The sequence below is a fragment of the Varanus komodoensis genome, unplaced genomic scaffold (genome assembly GCF_004798865.1).
Source record: "Varanus komodoensis strain SLA01 unplaced genomic scaffold, ASM479886v1 scaffold78, whole genome shotgun sequence".
NCBI classification, from domain to species: Eukaryota; Metazoa; Chordata; class Lepidosauria; order Squamata; family Varanidae; genus Varanus; species Varanus komodoensis.
In genome coordinates, this window is record NW_025336455.1 from 1,853,755 (window position 1) to 1,872,562 (window position 18,808).

The 18,808-nt window shown below is 61.8% G+C and overlaps 1 protein-coding gene across 3 annotated transcripts in view; it reads right to left on the minus strand.

The window, feature by feature from the left end:
• The window catches only part of TONSL (tonsoku like, DNA repair protein), a 28,841-nt gene that overhangs the window by 5,082 nt on the left and 4,951 nt on the right, over positions 1-18,808 (minus strand). Inside the window, exons 1-17 of one of the 3 annotated variants that reach the window (XM_044453220.1) lie at positions 15,660-15,717; positions 14,158-14,253; positions 13,291-13,433; positions 11,065-11,248; positions 10,244-10,373; positions 9,637-9,808; positions 8,818-8,932; positions 8,575-8,723; positions 7,340-7,492; positions 7,050-7,175; positions 5,500-5,689; positions 4,574-4,635; positions 3,521-3,610; positions 2,610-2,682; positions 2,354-2,517; positions 1,372-1,495; positions 271-1,013 (exon numbers count right to left, since the gene is read on the minus strand). In XM_044453220.1, coding sequence (XP_044309155.1) covers positions 271-1,013; positions 1,372-1,495; positions 2,354-2,517; positions 2,610-2,682; positions 3,521-3,610; positions 4,574-4,635; positions 5,500-5,689; positions 7,050-7,175; positions 7,340-7,492; positions 8,575-8,723; positions 8,818-8,932; positions 9,637-9,808; positions 10,244-10,373; positions 11,065-11,248; positions 13,291-13,433; positions 14,158-14,253; positions 15,660-15,690 — 2,745 coding nt within the window. In that variant the 5' untranslated portion in view covers positions 15,691-15,717. Of the gene's footprint in view, positions 1-270; positions 1,014-1,371; positions 1,496-2,353; positions 2,518-2,609; positions 2,683-3,520; positions 3,611-4,573; positions 4,636-5,499; positions 5,690-7,049; positions 7,176-7,339; positions 7,493-8,574; positions 8,724-8,817; positions 8,933-9,636; positions 9,809-10,243; positions 10,374-11,064; positions 11,249-13,290; positions 13,434-14,157; positions 14,254-15,659; positions 15,718-18,808 lie in introns of those variants that run through there. The other 2 variants (XM_044453222.1, XM_044453221.1) reach the window with 2 other exon arrangements.

The window sequence follows — 18,808 nt, forward strand, 5'->3', positions numbered from 1 at the left end:
CAGCCGGAAAGGGGGTCGCCCAGAGCAGATGCAAGGCAATGATCCCACCCGTGCCCCTTCCTCCTCTGAGCGGCCTGCCTTCCGGAGACGGGGGGCTCTCCTTGGTCGAGGGTGCCCCGCTCGCAGAGGGGCCCGCTGCACCTGAGCAGTCGGCTGCCGGCCGGGGGGCTTCAGGGTGATGCTGCCGCTACTGCGGCTGCCACCCCACGGGGGCACCAGAACCGGCGCCCGGGCAAGGAACGAGCCCAGCACATGCCACTCAAAGCTCACCTGCGTGGGTCCCGGCGGGGGGCATTCTTCGTGCTCCGGCACGCCATTGACCCTGCTGCTGCCACCGCTGGCCCCCTGAAGGCGGCCAGCATCGGCCGGGGCCTCGGGCCTCCCCTCTGCACCAGTCCCCCAGACGCGGCCCGGCAGGGCCCTGGCCACCATCTGGGAGAGGCGGCTCTGCCGGACTCGCCTCCTCCGCTTCCGCGTCAGCTCCGGGGGCTGGCGGGATGCCCCCTCGTCGCTCTCGGACGCCGTGCTTTCTGCGGAGCCCGCTCCTGCCCCTGCTGCCCCAGCCGGGCTCTGGCGGCCTCTCTTGCGGGAGTGGGGTCGGGGGCCCAGGTCGTCCTCCAGCCAGTCGTCCCCCACGTACTCCTCGGACGGGATCAGGGCTGGCCCGGGAGGGCGCGTGGGGCCCCCTGGGCTGGGCGGGTGGCGGGAATGGGCGCTGCCCACACCCCGCATGGCTGCCCGGTACTCGGCGGAGGCAGCCGGCCCCGGCCCCACCTGCTCCCCCACTGCCCCCACCGGCGATTCCTCCTCCCTCGCCGGCTTCCGGCCGAGCGGCCACAGCCTCCTGACGGGCTTCCGGGGGCTCACGCATCCCTCCTCGGGCTCCTGCGGGCTCCCCCTGGGGCTGTGGGGCACGAGAGCGGGGCCCGGAGGGCAGGAGGTCGGGGACTCCGGGAGCTCGGCGTCGAACAGCTGGCTGGCCGGCTGGCTCTGCTGCAGCGGAGCCCTGGAGCCTGCGGGGGCCGAGGAGGAGAAGACCCCCATCAGCACCGAGGCTCCACCTCCTCAGAAGCCCCCTTTGGGCAGGGCTCAGGCGCACGCTCTCGGGAGGCGCCACCTGCGCGAACGTGCGCCCGAAGGCGCTCGCCCCGTGCACGCAGAACCCACCACCACCAAGGAGCCCCTGGCCCGTGGCCGCCCTCCAGAGGGGGTCCCTCCGCCCCGGCCCTCGAGGCCTTGGCGGGCGGAACAAAGGGGCCAGGGTTGTGGGGCCTCCCTCTGAGGCGTGGGGAGAGGGGAGCGCCCTGGGACCCGGACCCAGGCTGCCCTCCGCCCCTGCCCCTCGAGCCCGCTCTGGCCGCGCAGGCCCACCTCGGCCCGCCATGGCCTTCCGAAGCAGCTGCTCCATGGCCTCGGAGCGCTGGCGCGTTTCCCGGTCCAGGTCCCGGCCGAACAGCTGCACCCAGGCCTGGAGGGTGCCCAGGGGGGTCAGGCCCTGAGGATGGGAAACGCAGGGGGGGCTGTCGGCGGCGGCGGCACTGCTGGCCCGGGGGGGCTGCCCGGGTTGCCGAGACGGACCCCCTTGCCCTTCCGCCACCACAAGGGGAGGGCCCCCAGCCCTGGCCAAGCGCTGCCTGCCAGGGGGGCAGAGGGCGAAGGGCAAGGCAGGCCCACGCGGTGCCTGCGAGCAGCCGCTGCCGTGGAGCCGCGGGGCGGCCAGGCCTGGCTGGACAGCGGCAGCCGCAGTGGTGGAGCCCCCCCGGCCCCCGAGCGGGAGGCCCCCTTGCGCTCCGCTCCCCCAAGCCTGCCGCTCCGTGATGGAGAAGAGCAGCCCTGGGGCGGCAGGGAACGCCGCGAGCCTGGGAGGGGCAGCATCAGTGGTGGGAAGCCATGGACTCCCGGGGGGGGGGAGGTTGGTGCAGGCCAGTGGCCCCGACTTTAGTGGTCGCTGGGGCAGCTTCCCCAGGGCTTTGGCCAGGGACTGGGCGCCAGGGCAAGAGGGGAAGCGGCCCCTTTGTCCACGTGCGACAGGCCCAAAACAAGGGACCTGCATGCGCTTGGCGCATGGGAAGCGCAGAGGCAAGCCCGGAAAGGGTAGCAGGAGGAGGGGTGCCAGCCAGCCGGCGCTTCGGACTCTGGTGGGCAGGGGCAGGGCAGCGCGGGCAGGGTTCCCCTGGAAGGGAGGGGGGGCCGGAGCGCTTCCCGAGGAAGCAGCGGCGGCCTCTCCAGGCCCAGACGCCCCTCCCCACACCAGCCGGCGAGGGGGCCGGCCCGCCCGGCGCGTGGCCTGCAGGAGCACGGGCACGGCTCCCGCTCCGCCCGCTGCCGCCCTGCCTCTGGCCTCCGGCCTCACCTTGGCGTTGCACAGCAGCACGGAGGCCCCCCTCTCGACCAGGAGCTCCGCCACGTCGAAGTGGCCGCAGTTGAGGGCATCGTGCAGGGGGGTGATGCCCTCGCACCCAGGGCCCCCCGGATCATCCACAGCGGCTCCGTGGTCCAAAAGGAAGCGCACAATTTCTAGGGGAAGGACGAGGAGGCGAGCTTAGCCCAGCCTGCTTCCCACCCCTCGATCTGCCCCGGGGCTGAGAGGCTCCCGTCCCGCAGCTCACCCAGGTGCCCGTGGTTGCAGGCCTCGTGCAGGGGGGTCCAGCCGCAGTAGTCCCGGGGGTTCAGCGGGTGGCCCTGGCGCGGAGACGAGAAGCACTTCAGTGGACCGCACCGCACATTAAACGGGGGAACTTGCCTCCGCCCCTCTCCTCCTCCCCGAATTGATCCCCTCCCTCTCCCCCAGCGCCCACTTGGCCAAGGCGACCCCCGCGGTTCCCCCCGGGGCAGCACCTTTGCTAGGGCGCTTGAGCAGCAGGGGCCATTCGCTTCCGGCGGGTTTGAGAAACCAGGCAGGCAAGAAGAATGTGCGACAGGGGAATACCGGGCCCTCGGCTGCGACTGAGCACTGAGGAGCCCCGTGGGAAGGTTCGCCCGTTCGCACATTACCGGGACGCGCAGTTCATGCACGTGGACGAGGCTTCCAAGGGGCCCCCTGCTTGGCCACAGAGGTGGGCAAGATGCCCCCCGCCCCGGGTAGCCCAGCAGGACTTTTACGGAGCAGTCACTGTTCTGCCTTGGGCCGCAAACAGAGAAGGCCAGAGGCGACCGGGGTAGCAAAAGGCCTTCTGGCTAGCAGCTTTTATGGAATGAAATGGTCTGAAAGGCCCGTTTTGAAAGGAAGGAGAAAAGGCATTACGTAAATCCAGATATGGACTCGCCTGCCCGGTTTCCAGCACGGAGTGGGTGGGGAGCCTGGAACGCGGCCCGTGTCAGGCCGCCGGCCAGGGCGGGCACGGGCAGTGCAGCCAAGGGCGGGGACCGGGGTGGCTGTGAGCAGGAGCAGCTGGCAGGACAGGGCCGAGGAGGGAGCCCCTCATCCCTGGAGGCCCAGGCAGCCCTGCCCCTCCCTCCAGCCGGTGGATCTGATCCAGCCGGCCCGGCCCGGCCCGGCCCGGCCCGGCCCGGGGCTTACCTTCTCCACGAAGAACCGCACCTGGCGCAGGTTGCCGTCGATGCAGGCCCGATGCAGCAAGGTCTCGCCTTTGTCATTGCGCTGGTTCCACTGCAGGGAGGGCGAAAGGGGGGAGGAGAGAGGCCCCAGCCTGGTTTTCTAGTGCAGTGCAGCGCGCACATACATGTGCACGCGCACGCACACGCGCCAGCCTGGCGCTGGCACGGAGGTACGAGGCCTGGCCTCTCGGGGGAAGCCTGCACTTCCCGAGCGGGCCCTCCGGCAAGTCGCGGCCGAGCTGGGAGGGAAGCCTGCTGCGGCGCCCTCCGTGCCAGCGCATCCATGGAGCGATCGCTCCGTTCCCCCAGATGGAGGTGGTGGGGAGCCGCCTTGCTGGAAAGCGGTGGGGGGGGCTCCCCCCCCCATTTCCACCGAGCCAGCCTCCTCCGCAAGGGAAAGGAGCGGAAGGGCCGCCCCGCCCAGCCGCTCGCGGGTCAGGAGAGGTGGGCTCGCCACTGCTCCAGCCTGCGCGATGCTCCCGTGGGCGCCTCTGGGCACGCTGGGCATTTTGCGACGAGTGGGGGCCAGAGCGGCGGCTGCTTCGCAGTGGGGCCGTCAGGTATTTTAAGAGTGTCCCCCCAGCCAAAGCATCCCGGGCAGCCCCGGCTGGCTGCACCCGGCGTCGGCGGCCTGGCGACCCGGCAGAGGACTCGCCCAGCAGCCCCAGGGGGCTTTCTGTGAGCAGAGGGGGGGCTCCCCAGCGGGACGAAATCTGGCGCGCCCCCCAGGGATCCGGGCCCGCGTGCCAGCACAGCCAGGCCCCTCAGTCCCCCCGAGCAACTCTCCTTCCTCTGGCCTCCGTTCGCCCCCTCCTGCGCAGCCAGGGGGCTGATGCTCGGGAGCCCCTTGGAGCAGGAAGCAAAACCAAAGCATGCCTGACTGCTGGGGCCCCGAGTCCACCCTCCGCCCGGAGGGGCTCAGCGTGGCGGCAGCGACTCTGCCTCCCTCGACCAAGGCGGCTCGTGCAAGCCAGCCGGTCTCGCCGGTCAAGCAGGTCGAACGGGCGCCGCTCACCTTGTTGATCTTGCGCTGGCCGGGGCCTGTCGCGCGGTGGCCCCCCAGGTCAGCCTCTTCGTCTGGAAGAGAGGCGAGGGTGAAGCGCCGTGCCGCCTCGGGGACACACACCTTCGTGCCAAGCACCCCCCACCCCACCCCACCCCACCCAGCAGCGGTCTGGACAGATGACCCGGGAATGCAGTCCACGGGGGCAAGCCCCCCCCTCGGGAAGGAGCCCAAGGGAACCCCCCTCCCCGCGAGGCGAGCGGCCACACGCCTACGCACGGCAGTTCGGGCGCTTCCAAAGCAAACAGTCTCCAGAGCACCAATGACCCGTGCCGGGGCAGCCCTCCGCACCTGCCTTTGCCCTGCGGACACCTCACCAGGGACCCGGCCACAACGCCTGGGCGCCAAAGAGGCCCCGTCCTCCTCGCCTCTCCAGAGCACCCAGCGGCCGAGGCTGTGCGTGCTCTGCCAGAGCTAACAGGCTGGAAGGGCCAGGCTGAACGGCTCCTTCCCGAAGGAGGCAGACGCGTGGAAGCCCCTCCGTCCCCCTCCCACCACCGCAAGGCCCGGCTGCTAAAACCTCTTCCTTCCATGTAGCTTTTTAGTATTTCAGGGCACAATCTTATGCCAGTTCAGACAGAAAATAACTTGCCAACATGAGTTTCCCCCGCCCTAAACTCACAAAAGATTGTGCCCTTAAGCCTCTTAGCTCGACATTCAGCTTGTATTATTTTCTTCTGCTCCAATTCCTGCTGTGCTACTCTTCTAACATTTGCAGTGTGTCTTTAAACCTTGTAAATTAACATTTTAATTAAAGGTTGGCTTTTAAAGGGTTGCAAGTTTTAACCAGCTGGGTGAAAGGGTGACTCCAGATGTATTTTTTTAAACGCTCGTGTTTTTGGCAGCCAGGTCCCGCCCGCCAGCCCCCCGATGCTCACCGCTGCTGGAGAGCTCCAGCTCACTCGCCTCCACGGGCTCGCTGTCCTGCCAGTCCTCGTCCTCGCTGGCCTCCCCATCCGAACGCCAGCCCTGGGCGCGGCAGAGGTCCTGCAGCCGGACGAGCGTGTCGGCTGCCTCGGGGCACTCGCATCGCTGCTGAGAGGCGTGGAGGTGCTGCAGGATCTGACGCTGAGAAATGCAGAATCGGGGTTTCAGGGGGTATCCCAACTTCTCGTCCCAGCCCGTTCCTGATTTTCGTAGAATCATAGGATAGCAGAGCTGGAAGGGGCCCCGAAGGCCATCGAGTCCACCCCCTGCCCTTGCAGGACACCACGTCACACCATCCCACTCAGAGGGCTGCCCAGCTTCTTTCTGAATGCCTCCAGTGCCTTCAAAGGGAGCTGCAGGCTCTTCAGACTTCGGGGCAAGAAAGCTGCCTTAGCTCTTGCCCAGAGGAACTAAATCTGTGAGGGCCAGAGAGGTGCAGCGGCGAGAGGACTGCGCCCAGGAGACTGGGGTCCTCGTCCCCACTCAGCCATGGTCACTCCCCCTCAGAGCGGCCCTCACTGGGTGGTTGCTGGGAGGATAAAGGGGGAGAATACGTACGCTGCCTTAGGGCCTCTTGCGGGAGCCAAAGGGGTGGGATCCGAACGCAAGGCAAGCGCTGCCGGACCAGCCCAGCGTCCCCTTCGCCCGGCAGCAGGCCAGCTCCCGCAGGAGCACCCCAGGCGCGCCTGGTAGCGCAGCCCCGTCCCGCCCAGGCTCCCGAGCAACTGGCGCACGCAGGCACTGCCCCGATACCGCAGGTGACAAGCAGCCATTGATGGCGAGGGCCTCCGCCTCCTCCACGAACTTGGCCAATTCCCTCTTAAAGCCCCCCAGACTGGCGGCCATCGCTGCCTCCCGTGCACTACGTGCGGTGCAGAGCGCTTCCTTCCACAATCTCCGTCTCCTCCTTTAGTGCTCCTTTAACTCTACTACCTTCCAATGGTCCAACTACCCCTCTAGCTGATTTGTTTCTGATAAGTTTAAAGAATTTTTAAATGTTGGCCTTGATGCTGTTAGCAGTAGGCTCCTCAGAATCTTTTCCTGTTTCCATTCCCCTTGTGCAAGCTTGTGCTTCCTTCCAATTTCTTCATTTAAATGAAGGAATCAATTAAATAAAACACAAACCCTTTGCAAAACATATGTTGACACGAACGCAAACAAACAGAGTTTAAGGCCCGAACTTCTGACAAGATGTGCACATTTTTATAAGAACCACTTGCTTACACGTAACTGTGGCGGCTCCTCTAGCTGAGGAAGTTGTGGCGGGAACCCTGCCCAAATGCCTGCCCAGGCACGCCTGCGGTGGATCCCCCCCCCCCCACTCCCTCCGTCCCTCAGAGACCTCCAGCCTTCTCGTAAGGGCAGGGAGCGGGGGAGGGAGAACACGAGGAGACACCGAGGCCTGGGTGCCGGCGTCTGCGGCAGAGGAAAGGGCAGGACTCTGTCGGAGGCCCTGCTCCCTCTTCCCCTTCTCTGCCCAAGCCTCTCCTCCCGCGCTCACCTGCAGCCTGGGGTCACTGGCCTGCTCTGCGCACTGCAGAGCACTTTCAAAGCACGGCTTCAGCTCCTCGTAGCTCTCTCTGCTCTCCTCCTTGGCCAGGGCGATGTTCAGCCACGTCTTCCCCCTCTGACCGCGGAAGGAAGAGGCGAGACTCAGCAGCTCCCCAGCTCCCCTTTCCCGCCTGCCCCACGCCGGCCCCGTGTGCGGGTCTGCTGGGTTTGGGAACGGGGGCTATGCAGTGGGGGCTCCCGGTCAGCGCAAGTCCTCGGCACGACCGCGCCACCTCTTACCTCCAGAGGGTTCCCCTGCCGCAGGGCCAACTCTGCCCTGTAGTGCTCCACGGCCCGTGCGTGGTCCTTCAGGTCCCCAAATGTGGCAGCCAAGGAAACGTGAATGACGGCCAGCTCCTGCTCCGGGCGCTTTAAAGCCTGGGCGTGGCTCAGCTGGAACACAGGCCGGGTGTCCAAGGCCGGCCACGAGCAGCCACGGCCAAGCCCCCCGGCGGCAAGGGGCGCCGGCCACGCACCCCCTCACCCCTTCAGCCGCCCCGGCATTGCCCCTCCCCTCCCGCCTGCACTCGGAGGCCTGCTCTCGGCCCGGCTGCACCAAGGCAGCCAGAGTCGCGCTTTCTCCGTGCGGGACGGAGTCTGCTTCTTCCCGCTTGCCTTTCCCGCTCGTGTTTTCCCTAAAGCACGGGCAACGAGCAGCCACCGAGGGCACTGCCCTGCTGAAGTCTCCATCGCAAAGCCTGCCCTTGCCCCCCGGGGGCTGCCCCCAGGACACGGCAGCGCATCTGCCACCCAGTCCCCGGCCTGCCCGACTCCTTGCGCAGAGCTGCACATTCTCCCAACCCCTGCCCTCTCCTCCTCGGCTAGGAAAGTTCCGGCACCCCTGGAGAAGGAATCCCAGGCACAAGGTGCCACACACGCTCTTCCTCAGGGAAGCTCAGAGCACCTCCTGCTGAGGGAGGGAGGGAGGGAGGGGCGGGCAGAGCGGCAAAGCCCCCGCCGTGCCAGCAAGGGCTCTGGGGCCGGTCACACGACTCCCGCGAGTGCGCCACGGAAAGGCCCCGGGCCCAGGATCTTGGGAAGCCCCTGCCCAAGGAGCAGGCCTCGCGCAAGCTGGTGCCTTCTGGACGTGCTGGACCATGTGCTGCGCACAGTCCAACACATCTGGAAGGCACCCGCTGAGGGAGGCGGGAGGAGACAGAGAGGGCTCGACAGCCCACGAGGCTCGTCCGCCTGTCCAAAGACCTCCCTCATGGCACTGAGGCCCAACCCCTGGCAGCCTCATCCCTGTGACCCACCGGACATGCCGAGCCACCAGTTGCCCTCTGGGGGGCATCGAAAGAGGGAACCAGTGGCAACTCTCCTGAAGCAGCAGAGCCTTTGCAAGCCCCCCCTCCACCTGCCCCTGCCTCCCCGGGAAGGCTCCGCAGGCCCCCACTTCGCTTCCACGCCTTCTCAGTCCAGTGAAGCCCCCTCCCGAGGCAAGCCTCAGCGGCAGGACGGGCAGCCCCCCTCACCTGCTTCTCGTAGGCTTCCACAGCCCGTGGATAGTCCCCCGCCTTGGAGAAAAGGTCCCCCAGTTGCTCACAGAGGCCCAGGGCGGCTCGCTGTTGGCCGGATGCTTCTGCCTCTTCCAGGGCCTGCTGCAGGCTGCTCACCTTCGAGGCTGCCAGGAAGGACGCATCCCATGAGCGCGCTCAGGCAGGGCGCCTCGGCCCTCGGGGGGCCCCACGGCGGGGCGAGAGGAGCCCCCCACTCACCGTAGCGCAGGCTGCGGCAGATGCTTTCCCGCTGCTGCGGCTGCTGGGAGCCCAACCGGTAGGCCTTCTTCAGAGCCCGCTTGGCTGCCGTAAAGTCCCCCAGGCTCAGCAGCACCTTCGGAGACAGGCAGAGCACAGGTCAGGCCTCCAGAGCAGCTGAGGGGGGCCCTGAGCCCCCCTGAGGATGATCCCCGGAGGAGACGGAGAGCACGGTGATGGGGCAAATGAAGGCTGGTAAGGAAGGAAGCCAGAGGCCTAGGAACACGGGGCAGGAAAGCAAGGCCAGGGGTCGTCTTCAGCGGAGGAAGGGCTTTCCAGCTAACACTAGGAGCAGAAAACACACTTGCCAGCAAGGCATCGAAGCCCCTCTGCCCCAGCGCAGCTGGGCAGCAGACCTGGTTGCCATAATCCAGCATGCCAACCCCGGAGCCGGACTACCGCTCCCGCCGCCCACAGCCAGCACGGCCCACGATCGCTTCAACCACCACCAGGACTCCTATTTACCCGCAGGGGACACTGCTGGCATGCGCACGTCGGCATGCGCGGGTGGGCGCACATACCTTATCTCACAGCAACAAGGACTGGCAACAAGGGCGAGCCGTGATTGCGGACATAATGAGCTCTTAGGATGGGAAAGTAACTCCGAAAGCAAGGACACTAGAAGGCTGGTGGCCGGGGGAAGGGAGTGGGGCCCGGGAAAGGCCCCCGAGAGCTGGACTGCGGCCCAGAGGGCTGAACCTGGCCCACCCCGCACAGAGCAACCGGCCGCAGGGCCCCCGTGCCCCCGGCACAGCCGCGTGGGCCCCCCCGCCTTCTCACCTGGGCGATGCCCGCGCAGCACTCGCTCTCCATGCACTTCTCGCTCATCTTGCAGGCGCACTCGCGCGCCCGCTCCAGGCAGCGCATGGCCTTGGAATGCTCGCCCTCCCGGAGGTGGATGTTGCCCAGGTTGAAGTAGGCGCGGTAGAGGTCCTCGTGCAGCTGAGCCTGCCTGGGGAGGGGAGAGGGGCAGCCCGGGCCACCAGGCAGGTGCCCAAGGCTTCCCCGCCCCCCAGCCACGCTCACTCCCCAACTCCCCACCCCAAGGGGCGCCCGGGAGCAAACCCACACCAAGCACCACTTCCTCCACCGCAGGCCCGAACACCCAGAGGAGTGGCGCCTCTGCTCTCTGGGGGCGGAGGCTGCCCAGACCCTGACGAGGCGGCTGCCAGAGCTGAGCCTCCGCTGCTGCCCGGCCCGAGGAGCTCGCCCCGCGACGAGCGACAGGGCCAGGGGAGCCCCTGCCACGAAGAAGAGGCCAACAGCCCAGGGCCCTCCTCGGGCTGCTGCCCTCCCTATCTGCCGGCCTGCAGCTCCCTCAGCCAGCGAGGTTAATTTGGGAAATCTTGGCACGCGGGCTTGCCCCAGGAGAGGCGGAGGTCCTTACTCGGAGATGTAAATGCTCTTCTTGATGTAGTACGTGTACTTGGCCGGATTCTTCAGGCTGTCATAGACCAAGCCAAGGTTCAGGTAGAGTCGCGCCGTCATCTCACTCACCTCCCGCTGGGGGACTTCCCCTGCGAGAAGCAAGACAGGCTGCAGGCCGCCCTCCCCCAGAGACCCACGCCTGCGACCCAGACGGGCCCCACTGGTCCTGACACAGGAAAGCAAGCGTTCTGGTGCCCAGCAGGCACAGAGGACTGCCGGCATTCCAGGACAACGCTCCTGGCTCTAGCCCGTTTGAACACTTCCAAATCTTCCTTCCAAACTGAAAATGTACAGAAAGGCTGTTCCTGTTCAAATCGTTTGGACGCGTCCTGTCTGCATTCCAAATGCGAGCTGCCGCAGGGTTACTTTTCTCCAGTATTTCTCTGTGCAATTTCCGAAAATGCATCTCCATTCAAAAGCACGTGCTTCAGGAGATGTGCAAATTACACTGCCAAATCTCCAAGTCCAGGTTTTAGCTGGGGCTGGAGGAATGAGCCTTTCGGTCAGGACAAACTGCACATTTTGAAAAATGTCCTTTCCCCCTTCAAATGGGACGCATGCAGGCCAACGTTCAAGAAACAAGCTGCAAGGAGCCCTTAGAAGAACCTCAACACGCTCTGACGTGTTTGCCCGGCCTTTGCTCTGCATGCACGGAAGCCCGTGCTTCCCCATCAGCTGCCCCCCGAGTCTGGCAGCGAGCCCCCTCGCCTGGTGGTCCTGGACCTGGGTGCACCCACGGCACGGGGCAGGGGCCACCTTCATCGCACGGTGCAGTGGTACCTTGCAGCTTCTCCTCCAACACAGCCAGGCTCCTCATGAAGGCGTTCTCCGCTTCCCGAAGGGCCTCGCTCGCGGGCTCGCTTTCAGCCATGAACATGTAGGTACGGCCGATGGTGGCCCAGGCTCGCTGCTGCTCAACATGGCTGGAGAGGGAGCAGGCCAGTTCCAGGTGACGGCGCTGGTGCTGCCCACGCAGAAGCACAGAGAGAAGCATCACGGGCTGGCCTCCCACTTGGGCAGCACCCCAGCATGCCCGCGGCCCCACTGGAGCGCTGCCTGAATCCCTCCCTATGCTGCCAGCAACCAAATCTCTCTGCGCGGCTGCTGCTGTTCTGTGCCGTCCACTCCACTTCACGGCAACCGTGTGCAAGAAAGCTCTCTGAGCTGTCCGGTCCGTGACAGCCCTGCCCAGTTCCTGCAAGTGGCTTCCCTATCGGAGTCACTCCATCTCCCATTTAGTCCTCCTTTCCTTCCTCTCCTGCCTTCAACCTGCCCTCACATGGTTCTCTTCTCCAAGGAGCTTTTTCCTTTCCCCAGGTATGACAATAGTCTAAATACTGACATTTTTGCTTTTGGACAGTCACATAAAGTCCTAAAAATGCAATCTAAAACACGGGCCGTAGTATAATCTAGTAAAAAATAACACAGTATAAATCCAGCCTACTAAAAGTGAGGATTTTAACCAACGGTAATCCCAAGATCCATGACAAAGGCCCATGGCAAAATATTAAATGAATTAAGTCTTCGCCTGGCACTGCCCAACTGGCAGGCCCCCCTGGGGAGAGCATCCCACCATCTGGGGACCGCTCCTGGAGACCCGAGCCCGTATGGCCACCCTCGGAGCCTCCCTTCTGGAGGAGGGCCGCAGGTGGTAAGCGAGGGAAGGCTCATCCTTGGAAATGCGCTTATGGGCCGTGCCAGGACAAGACCAGCACCCGGCCGCATGTGCCAGTGAGCAGGAACCGGCGGGTTGTGTCCAGGCCTCCGGGCCCCCGCAACCAATCCGGCTGCCGCATTCTGCACGCCGCAGCCCCTGAACCACCCCCAGGAGCCTCATGCAAAACGCTGCAATCTGGACGTTACCAGAGCACAGATGACGGAAGTCAGCCGACCCCTGCTCAGACGGGGTGCAGCTGGGCCACCGACTGCCGCTGGCAGAAGGCGCCCTGCGTCACTGAAACCACGTGAGCTTCAAGTGGCAACGATGGCTCCAGCAGGACAGCCACGCTGCGGCGCTGCTCCTTCAGGGAGAGTTGCAACGCTGCCCGGAAGAGGTAGAGCATCCTCCTCTGGCCAGACGCAGCACCCGCTCACGGCATTTCAGTCCCGCATGGACAGAGCCTCATCCAGTTCGCTGCTGCAGCCGGGCAGCAACACAGAGGCTCAGGTTTCCACCCTCCAGGAGAAGACAAGTCTTCTACCAAGAGAATCCACAGAATCCACAAGGAATTCTCTACGTATTTTGTGTAAAGTGTTTGGCCTTGGGAGATTCGAGTTTAATTCTACTAAGTCGCCAAGTTTATAGGGTTCCCACATCATACTTCCTACTCTACTAATTCAAAAAGAACAAGCATACTCACTAGAAAGCATTTTACGGGCTGAGAAATATAATTTTATTTATCCATCCATCGCATTTGGATGCCACCCCATATTCTGGAGTTAAGGGAAATGTGTACATCCAGGCTGTAAATTAGGCTTGAGAGGACGCGCATCTGTCACAACCATCGCACAACCCACTGGAAGCACTGACAGATGCAGCTTGTGCACCATTAGTACAAGCAGCTGGAACAGCACGTGGGGTTGCTGTAAAGATATAAGCTACCCCTTCGCATAAGGGCTTTCGGTGGTCCATGTCTGCTTATAAATCGCCCACAAATCTAAGAGGCTACACACACGTAGCCCTTTGCAGCACCCGGGCAAGATGCAGCGCTGCCTATCCACAGGCCCAAAGGCGTGTCCAGTTTTAAAATCAGAACTTCTCCAGAAGACTCAGGGGCAAGATGGAGGCAGCCCCAGAGGTGGAGATACACAAGCAAGCACGCAGCTCCTCTAGAGACTGTTTGCCTGTTGATCTTTCTGGAGATCAGGGCAAGAGAGAGGTACACCTCTTATCTATAAACCATTCAAGGTGTCAGGCCAAGTTGTAATCTCCAGGAAGAGCCTACATCCGAAGCTCCTGCTGGCTGGAGGAGTCAAGTTCTCACCTCCTCTGGCCACAGCGCCTACCTTCAGTGCTGCTTCATAGCTCTCCAGCTCAGCCAAACACTCCCCAATTTTCCGGTGCGCGACGGCACAGCCGATGACATCGTCAGCGCTTTCCAGGAGATGCAGCTCCTGCCGATGCTCCTGCAGAGCCTCCTGGAACCGCCCTGTCGAGCAAAAGGGGTCAGCTGCAGACCTCTCACGGCATGGAAAGGCAGTACTGCATCCACAGGGATACGCTGGGCGCGCTGCACCAAGGTGAGGGCAGTGGGAAGATGGCACACGCACACCAGCCAGAAGCACCACCATTGCTCCAAACACACCCAGGTCAGGGAGCCCTTGTCCTGCTCTTGCCTCAGGAGGCAACCAAAGGGAGGGACTGCAGTGCAGGCAATAACTTACCCGTGGAACCCACGCTTTGTACGTGGGCCACTGAGCTGGGTTTAAGTCTCAGTTAGATCCCTGTGGATGCCTGTGAGGAGCCCCACTTTCTCCAGACGTGTACAGTGAGAATTGAGGGCCAATGTAAGTGCATGTAACAGCCTCCAAATGCGCAGCCGCATCAGAGGCAGCCATCAGGAGGAGGGCAGAGGAAAGCAGCTCACATGCCGAGGGAGATGTGGGGGAAATGGCAGCAAGGAAAGGGGTGAGCAGCTCCCTACTCGGCCCCATCCTAGTTTTTGCTAAAACAATACGACACACCAGCTGGCCACAACAGGCCACCACTGTATAGCGTCAGAAGGGAGCTGGATGTCGGCTGCATTTCACCATGCAGGAGTGCTCCCGTGGCGCCATTCAAAGGAACTCAACCTGCAAGATCCTTCAGTCTCAAGAACCTGAACGGGAAGTAGCTTTGCAAGCCTTTAGATCATCCCTCCGGATAATGCTTACCATGGCGAGCCAAGAGGCCCCCCAGCTGATTACAGAGGGCGGCTTCCTCCTTCAGGTCGCCCTTCCGTCGGGCTTTCTCCTTGCCCTTCTGAAGCTCTAATGGACAGGAGGAAAAGAAATATTTGTCTCACCTGCTGGGCTGGAAAGCAAGTATGCCCCAAACAGCTGCTCCTTTTTGAACAAGCACAAACTTGCCTCAACACCCTTTTTATTTATTTATTGCATTTGTATACCACTCCATAGGCCATGGGCTCTCTGGAAAATTTACAATTATTGAAATCGTAAAAACACCGGATATAAAATCCTTGTAAGAACAGTATAAACAACATATTCATAAATAGTACAAAACAACCAGTATAACAGCCAACAACCTTTGGACAACAGTCCTGCATGGCGGTCATTTAAAACCGTATCTAAAATTGTCTCCGCAATAAGACACAAGGAAGAGTGTGTCACAGGTTGGTCTTTCTTCCTAGGCAGCCCCCGCCTTTCCCACTGTGGGAAAGAACTGGCTGGCAGACAGCAAGGACTGGATCTCAGAAAACTCAGAAAAAGATTATGGATCTCAGGAAAAGAGTAAGGATCTCAGATCTCAGAAAAAGAGTAAGGATCTGGCCACACAAGAGGCGGCTACTGCCACTAAGCTGCAAAATTGACACCGTCGTTATTTGCTTTTTGGCACCAGACCAAGACCTTTTTATTTAAACGTCATTTTAGTTGTTGATATTACTTATTGATTTTAATAACTTTGGCCAGGATGTCTCCAATTTTATATTTAATTCGTATTGGTGATATTTATGTTTGTAAGCCGCCCCAAGGCTTTGGCGAATGGGGAGGAATATGTTTACTAAATAAATAAATAAAAATGGGCCCAGCAAAACTCAGCCAAGGCGCGTTCGCTAAGAGGGCCACGGGGACAGCAGAGCCATTGCACGCCTTTGCTCTCCCCCAGCAAAATGCGCCCATAGTATGAATCCAGGCCACCCCAAGGGATCCCTTGCGGGAAGTCGCTGCAAGAGTCCGGCGGGAGCCGTGCGAGTCGCCGGGCTGGCCGCAGCTCGCCTGATTCCTGGGCGGCTTCGATCCAGCCGCCGGCTCCGCCTGACCTACCTCACAGGGATGTTGTGAGGATGCAGCGGAGGAGGAGGGCTGTGCGAGCCTCTTCCGCTGCCGCGCGGGGAAAACCGGCACAGGAGGAGGGGGGCACGCGAGGGGCAAGAAGGCGAGCGGGAGCCGGCGGCGCCCCACGCACGAAGGCGCCACGAGAGCGCCGGGGACCCACCGCGGTCGCCGGGGGAGGGCCGGCGCCTCCGGGAACGTCGCGGCGGAGGGGCTCCGGCCCCGCACTGCCCTCCATCGAGGCTCGGGGCGGGCCGCGGGGGCGCCGGGAGGCTTCCCGCCCCGGCCAATTCCCCGCTCCAGCCCCGAGCAAGCCCCGCTGCCCGGGCGCCTGGACTCCAGCGCCCATCGTCCCCAGCCGCCCCCCCCCCCGAGCCACTCACGGCGAATCTCGCGCTCCCGTCCGCCGCCCATCTTGCCCCGCGCGCCTTCCGCGCCGTCCTACTCCCGCGCGCCCGGCGCCAAGCCATTGGCCGCCCGGCGACGCCGCGCTCGCCGCCCATTGGCCAAGGCCCGGCGCGCTCTCATTGGCTGGCGGCCGCCCAATCGCGCGAGTCACCGCTGCCTGCTCGGCCACGCCCCCTAGGCAGCCTACCTGGCGCGAGAAGGCAGGAGCCGCGCGGCGGCTTTTCGTGAGGTCCTTGGACTACAACTCCCACGATGCCTCACCACTGGGGCTCATGGGAGCTGTGCGCCAACCACGTCGGCGGACGCACTCTCACTCCCGCCTTCCCCCAGCGGCGCTCTCCGACCATTCCCGGCTGCCGCTCAACAGGGGAGCGTGCTGGGAGTTGTAGTCCGACGCGTCTCGCGGGATCCCTGCAGGGATCTCGGCCTTTCGGGTTTGTCGGGCTTCTCCTCCGAAGCCATCCGGGCCAGTTCGTGGCAGGCAATGCCTTTCAGCTTGTGCAACAGACGCTCCCGCCATGGATTGCAGCCTAGCTGCTCAAGGACAAGGTAATCCGGAGTGAAACTGGATTCACTTACCGAGAAGTTCGATTCCAGCCCCTGTGGCTGCCTCGCGAGCGCAGCCTTTTAGCAAACCGTTAAGGAGTGTTAATATTAATTTACTAATGCTCGGATGTTGCCAACACCTCTCTGTAAATGGTCGTTGCAATTATTTTTCATGCACCGAACTTCTAAGGTAACGAGCACTGCCTCGTTCTTCCATTTCCTCCCGAACTCGGATGTTTTCCTTCCCCCGGCAACTGCACGTGGTACAGCGAGCTGTCGCCAGGGTAACTCGTTTGTAATCGACTGTGCCACAATGTAAAAAACATCCAGACTCTCCTTCCCTTGGATTTCAAGAAAGTGCACACCATGCATAAGCGGCATTCAGTGGGTGGACTGCCAGGAAATTTTAAGAGGCGATACGTCGCTCATTGGGGAACATGGGGAGAAGGGCGCTGTGGCGCTGCTATCCCACTCTTGCCCAGGCTGGCCTTGGTGGCACTGAATGCTGGACCAGAGGGACCTTGGGCTGAGCGCAGGCCTCTTTGTCCGTTCTTACAGACTGGCCTTTGCGTGGCCTCTCTCCAAATACTGTTGTCACCTGCTCGGAGAGCTCCCGCTATTGGGCAGAACAGAAGTTAAACAACATCGGATAAAAACAGCTGCAAATGCTTCCTTCTGAGGAAGGTACACCAGCTCCCTAGTTTTGTTTATAGCTTGCCTGTGTACCTGAAATAGATATCCAAGGAACACAGATCTTCAGAGGATAAGGATGGGCAGCAAAGGGATTATAACATTTGCCCGGAGCAAGAGCGCAAGGGCCAGCACACCAAGGGGCGGCCACCTTTTAAACCGAAGCCTTTCTTCGTCTGAATTCCACTGGACACTGCTCAGGGGCAGCAGGAAATGTCTGAACAGCATGTAGGAAGCTGCAATCCCATTAAAGGGCAAAAGGAAATGAGTCTGCAAAGAAGGTAGCCTTCTGCCTTCCCCATAAATCAGGAACCTTAATTGTGCCTTCTTTCCCCCACGCTAGGAGTTCCCTTTCAGCATCCCTGGGGGCAGGACTAGTCAGTTGGTGAACAGCTGAAACAGGGCACCGTTCTGTTGGCTGGGCCACTGGAAAATATACACTGTATATCCTGTATTAGCGTTATCCCCCACCACAAACAGAATGCCAAGGCTAAGACAGTGGCTTGCTCCTTTTTAAAACTCTTACAATTTTAAAATTTTTAATGCTTTGATCATACTGTCTGTTGGGTGACTCACGAAAATTCAGACCCCGAGAGAGCTTTGGACTAGTAGGCAGTACAGATGTGTTAAAACAAATGGCTCCATCAGTGGCCGAATTCATAGTAGTGGTAAGATTCAAACCAGGGAGTTCCCGGCGGGTGGACTGTTCCAGCTTCCTTATGCCAGGACAGATGGGAGGCTGGGTGGATCAAGCTCATGGTCTTCTTGGCGGCACAACTACAGAGGCAGCTGCCACTGAGCCAAACGTGACATCTTGCAAAGGTATACAATGCAGACAAAAGACTACGCAAGAAAAGGGCCCCCAATTCTACCCATGGCTGACCAGTGGCACTGTGTTCAGTACCTGTTTTTTATATTTATTTATTTATACATGTATTTATATGCCACCAATAACTGCCGAGGCCTTCCTAGGCAGCTATTTGTATATTAGAGGTATATCCTGCTTTTTTAAGACCTCAGAGTGACTTATTAGTCTCCTCCTGCTGCTCTCAATCTTATCCCCACAAGGACCCCGAGGGGTACACTGGGCTGAGGGTCTGACTGGCCCAAAGGCACCAGCTGCCCCCATGGCTGAGTGGGGACGAGAACCCAGATCGCAGAATTGCAGGCTCATACAAGTTGGAAGGGGCCAGAAAGCCTTCGGAGCCAGCCCCCCGGCTCAGTGCAGGAAAGAGCTCGACCATCCCTCCAGAGTCCAGCCCCACACTGGCTTTTATAGGGTTTCCCTATAGGGCTTTATAGGGTTCTAGGGAAGAATTCTCAATCTGTGGCAGCTCTTGAAGACACAAGAATTTCCCCGTGGCCAGAAAGCCACAGACTGACGAAGCAGTACCGCTTTGATAAAGAGTGAATCTAGAGCAAGAATGAAACGGCAGCCGGCGCTGGCGCTTCCCGGGCAAGAATGCAGCATAGTTGCGAGCCACACGCAGTCCCCTCATGGGCCCCTCTGCGTGGCCAGCAGGGTGGGAAGCGGTGCAGCTGCAGGAACGATGGTCTGGCTTCCAGCGCTTCAAACCACCACCTCCCATCGCCTTTACCTGTTGAGGAGGCTTGGTGCACACAAACCGCTGTTTTATTTTTGCAACTTGGCCAGAATTTTTTCAGCCCTTTCCACTGGGAAGGGAAGTCTGGGAAGGAACCCCCGTTAAGTGGGCCACTAGACCTGACCTACAGTGGCAAAGCATAACACAGCCCAAGCCACAGCCAAATCCTTCAGCCACAGCAAGGGGAAAGTCTGACTGCCAAAGATTAGGTAGCGCTCATCCACAGTCCTGGCTCCTCTGAAAGAAGGGACTGGCTTGTCACCATTGGTGCAAGTGGCCCGTGG